The following is a 4,824-nucleotide window of genomic DNA, read 5'->3' as shown; positions in this document are numbered from 1 at the left end:
AAAAAGCACCCACAACACTTTCAGAGTGGTTGGCATTAGGAAAGGCATCCAGCTGTAGAAACTTTGTCAGATCAGATTGGAGCTCGGTGCAGCCTTCTTGCGTGCCAGCCCTCAGTCAAACCGTCCAACCCATGCCAGTACTGAAAGTGGACGTTAAATGATGATGATATATTTGTATATCTATATGCATTAATGTGTAATGGTGTCTGTCTGTGTGTGTGTTTGGGGTTACTCTATCTCCTCCCACACCGTCCAACTGATTTTAATGATTTTTGGCACATAAGTAGATCACATGCTCTAAAGTTCAAATAAGGCTGGAATTTTTCGAAAACTCAATAATGCTTAGTTGGCATTGATTTTTGTGAGCTCAATTGGGCGTTTGAATGGAAATTCCCTTAATGATGTTATTTTTCCTGCAGCTTTTGCATTTTTTTGTCCAATTTTTATAAAAATCTTTGAGTGAGCAAGAAAAAAAAAATAAGTAGTGCGGTTGATATGTTTGACTAAACCCTTCAAATCGGTGCCCCAGCATGTCCACAGTCCAATGGCTGAAACGAGTAGAAAGTGAAAGATAATGTCTGATATCATTTGCGAATTTCTGCTATTATTATGCAAGTTAACTAAACCTTCAGGTCCATTTATCCAACTTTGTATGGATCATATATGTTTGAAACTTAATATTCACAGCAGTTGATTTCATTATCAGTTGGATTCCAAATTAAGCAATCTCATACATAATGTAACCTTCAATTTTGACAGCTAAACTTTTGTAATACAATACATTCATTCTCACTCTTTTTATTTTTCTACACTTGAGAATAATGCTATCCAGCAATTTTTCATTCTGATGTTTTCATTAAATTTCTTGCATTATGAATAAACATACAAGTTGAGCATTTCTTGCATTATGAATAGATACTGATCTGCACAGTCATGAAGCATAGTGGTAGTCCAATTAAAGTGTTTAGCAATATAATTGCTACTTCAAATTTTTGCATTAACCATTATATTTACTACTATTGTGGTATATTACAGCTGTCTTCAGTTTAAATGGGTTGAAGCTGTTAGAAGAAAATCACTTCATTACTAATGCTGATGCAGTGAAACAGGCTAATTAACATTGGTTTCATATTTTGGTACAAGGTCAGCAATTGTGGAGGTAGGAGGCCAGTTGATTACATCAACCTCAGTGCTCAACTGGTACTTATTTCAACAACCCTGAAAACATGAATAGCAAAGTCAACCTAGCCAGAATTTGAACTCAGAACATAAAGACAGATGGAATGCTGTTAGACATTTTGCTCGGCATGCTAATGATTCTGCCTGCTTGATGCCTTTCATGGTAGTATCACTCAGTCATCTCTGCACGAAATTGATTGAACAAAACTACAGCTATGCTCACATATCAAGAAAACCGATAGGGCTGTATGGTACGTAAGACTTTCTCAACTGTTAGAATGGAGGTCTCAGCTCACATATGGTAAAATCACAAGTAAATGAGAGACCCTCAACTAAAAACATGAGATACACAGGACATTTTAAATACAGGGGTGGGAAAAAGTAGGTATACAGTTGCTTAATATGAGTGGAATGTTTTTTTCATTTCTCCATTCCTTTTTTAAACCTAAGCAATTCGTAAATTGATTAAAGGATCTGTGGGAGATGTCTAGTTCATTGGAAGCTCTCTTTTTTTTTTTATTATAGAGAAATGATAAGAACATTCCACTCACATCAAGCAATTGTATAACTACCTACTTTTGTCCACCCCTGTATATTGTCTGAGAGGGAAAAGAAAAAAACACAGGATAGTATTAGCTGGGATGCAGTTGGTCAACAAAAGGCAACAAACCAAACAACACAAGATGTGAAAAAATATAGGTATTTAAAAACTAATTAACTTATTTTTGCTATTGAATATTCTTTAAAATTGTATCTTTCAGTGTGGCAACATGAAGTGGTTCTTTTAAAGATGTATCACGACTTCGCAATCCAATAATTCCACTTTCCAGTGTAGAGTCATTAATAACTATTGTTAATAGTACACCTAATTCATCAAACATCACATACTGCTTCTCAAGAGAATTAGTAGTGTCTAAACGATGAAATACTTGCAGTTCCAGGTTTTCAATGTCTTTTATAATACGTAACGCCATCTTTCGTAAATAGGAAGCCTTACTCCCACTTACGCTGATACCGATTTTATAAGGCACAAGTCTTCTGTGAAGTTTCAGTATGCTTCTGGTTTTGGACTCAGAACGAGTCTTACTCTTACTATTAGTGTGAATACTCTCCTGAAAAGAATCTAGAAGGAAGGCCAAGAATGCTCTCTCTAGAATAGCTGTAGATTCAATAACACATGGTAAGGAAACAGAACGTCGAATTTTACTTTGAGCAGATATATCCGACAAAAGCACATCTTTTATACCTTGGAGAGGATAATCACGCCAGTTTATAATTGTTTCAATGGTGTCCCAACCCCAAGGAAAATGGAATTGAACTTTAAACAGCTGGAAAGTTTCATTATTGACATTTAACTGCTGTGGATCTGACAAAATAAAATTGGAAGGGAAACGTGCATACTGACGCCACCATTTCAGTCTACGTCTATGACAGTCACTAAAGGAGGAGACGATGGTTGTGGATGGACAGAAATGTGTAACAGTCAGCTCTGTATTTTCGGACGATTCTAAAAAAGACCGGTTCTCACCCGATGTTCGCTGCAGATCAAAACAAACAGATGTGTGGGCTACAGAAAACGACAATTTTTTGTTTAACTGTTTAGCAATGACAAGATAGTTTTCGGGACAGTGATGCAGTATAGATGAATTGTAATGTTCCACCCCTATACTAGTATCTGATGGAGTTCCCGCAGTAATGGATTTTGAATTTTCCACCCAGAAAGTCTCCTCATTGTTGTAGAGGACGTACCTTCGCCATTCTTGTAAAATGTTATGTCGAAGTAATGCGCCGGGCGGTCCATAGCTGTAAACATTGTGTGTATGCTGTCTTTTCAAGAAATTACTCGGTTTTACAATGAATGAGCGTTCAATTAATAATTTGATAAGTTTATCTAAAAGGCAATGTGCAGCCATGAATATAAACACGTGTTTTATGTTTCTCTAACTTCTTTTGTGAAGAGTTCTACGGTGCTGAAATAAATTTTGTGCCTAATTAAATTAAAATACTTATTTAGATGTAGCGAGTTTTTCCATTCACTGTCAGAAAATATTAATCCGACAAAATACCTGAAAGTGAAATTTATCTACTTTGGTAAATTTCTTTTACATTCAACTATCAGAAGTAATTCGAGATATTTACTGTTTCTAAACATAGTAAACGTTTAATATGACTTCTCTCCCTTGCATTCTAAATCTAGTCCTTTGTGACATGGGCTTCATTCTAAGGGAAATAACTCATCTATGAATAACTCATCCCACGTTTACAATAGAACTTGGACTTGCATTTGTGTTTGTTAAAATATACAACTATTTATATCACATTTACGAAGTTTCTGTAGGTACTTTGTTCTATATGAATTTATACAAAATACATAAGAGATTGTTATATACTTTATACATTTATATTTTAACTTTTAAGTGAAGTTGATTAGTGTCTAAAATCAAATAATATTGAGTGGAAGTGTGCGCACACCTCCACTCGCGTTTCAGAAAAATAATAATTCTTTCTAATGTTGGCACAGAAGGGGAAAACCGATTACATCGACCCAGACTCTAGTGCTTGAGTGGTACTTTATTTTATTGACCCTAAAAATTGAACTCGTTGGGATTTTTACCAAGCAAATATCACAAAGCAGTTTGTTCGACGTGCTAATGATTCTTGCAGCTTGCCGACGTAGCAATAATAATGATAATCCTTTCTACTAAAGGCACAAGGCCTGGAATTTTGGTTGAGGGGTGGGGAAGGGGACTAGTCGACTACATGGACCCAGTAGTTCACTGGTATTTAATTTATCGACTCCGAATCGACTTCGGCGACATTTGAACTTAAAACGTAAAGTTGGACGAAATACTGCTCCACCAGGTGTGACTTCACTCCAATTGTACGGTATATCACTGTACAGCGTCACGCGTTTTCCGGCACGTCAGGTGGAGGTGTGAGGGTGATTCTGTGAGCTCCCTCCTTTTTAGCATCTGCTTAGCCTCTCTTAAATCGTTTCTGCTTATTGCAATTGTTTCTGTATTTTCGGTTGCCCTCGCGAAGGAAACAGTTGATACTGAGGTTTCTTTCTCCGTTGTGTCGGGAGGGGTCACACATAGGTTTCCGTTTATTTTGTTGTTGCTGTTGCTATAGTCGTTGTTACTGCTGGCTCCGCTGCCACCACCTCCTACCACGCTTATTGGGGACTGAGTGGATACAAACGTGGCGGTTTGGTACCACTGGTCGTTGTGGCGGAGGTGGTAGTGTTCTCGCTGATGTTATTGATTTTGTTATTGATTTATGTTATTTTGTTATTGATTTATTTTGTTGTTCTGCGACGGTAAAGGTGATGGTAAAAGCAAAGGAAAAATACCTTCATACTTTTCGTGCTGTATTGTTGTTGTTGTTGTTACTGCTACTGTTGCTGTCACAGACCATTGCTATGTAGCTGTTCTTTTTAGTGGCTAGCTAACAGTTCTGTTTAGAAAACGAACAGTCCTCGTCTGCTACCCTAAATTCCTGGTTAATTTATCTATGTAACGATAACAAATGTACAATGAATGACAATGTGTATCAGCATAAATAACAACAAACTTACGGGAGGGACGTGCAACACGTGTCGATAGACGAACAACAACGATAATAATTCTTTCTACTATAGACACA

At 36.8% G+C, this 4,824-nt stretch overlaps 1 protein-coding gene across 1 annotated transcript; it reads right to left on the bottom strand.

The window, feature by feature from the left end:
- Window positions 1-211: 211 nt before the first annotated feature.
- Window positions 212-3,138, bottom strand: LOC106868952 (DNA polymerase subunit gamma-2, mitochondrial). The gene has a single exon (XM_014914425.2). It carries the CDS (start codon window positions 3,090-3,092, stop codon window positions 1,908-1,910), a length of 1,185 nt encoding a protein of 394 aa, XP_014769911.1. The 5' UTR covers window positions 3,093-3,138; the 3' UTR covers window positions 212-1,907.
- Window positions 3,139-4,824: the final 1,686 nt, after the last annotated feature.

The sequence above is a fragment of the Octopus bimaculoides genome, chromosome 3, assembly GCF_001194135.2.
Source record: "Octopus bimaculoides isolate UCB-OBI-ISO-001 chromosome 3, ASM119413v2, whole genome shotgun sequence".
Taxonomy (NCBI): Eukaryota; Metazoa; Mollusca; class Cephalopoda; order Octopoda; family Octopodidae; genus Octopus; species Octopus bimaculoides.
Note: the sequence above shows the minus strand (reverse complement) of the source record. Positions and strands in the feature narration are given on the sequence as shown.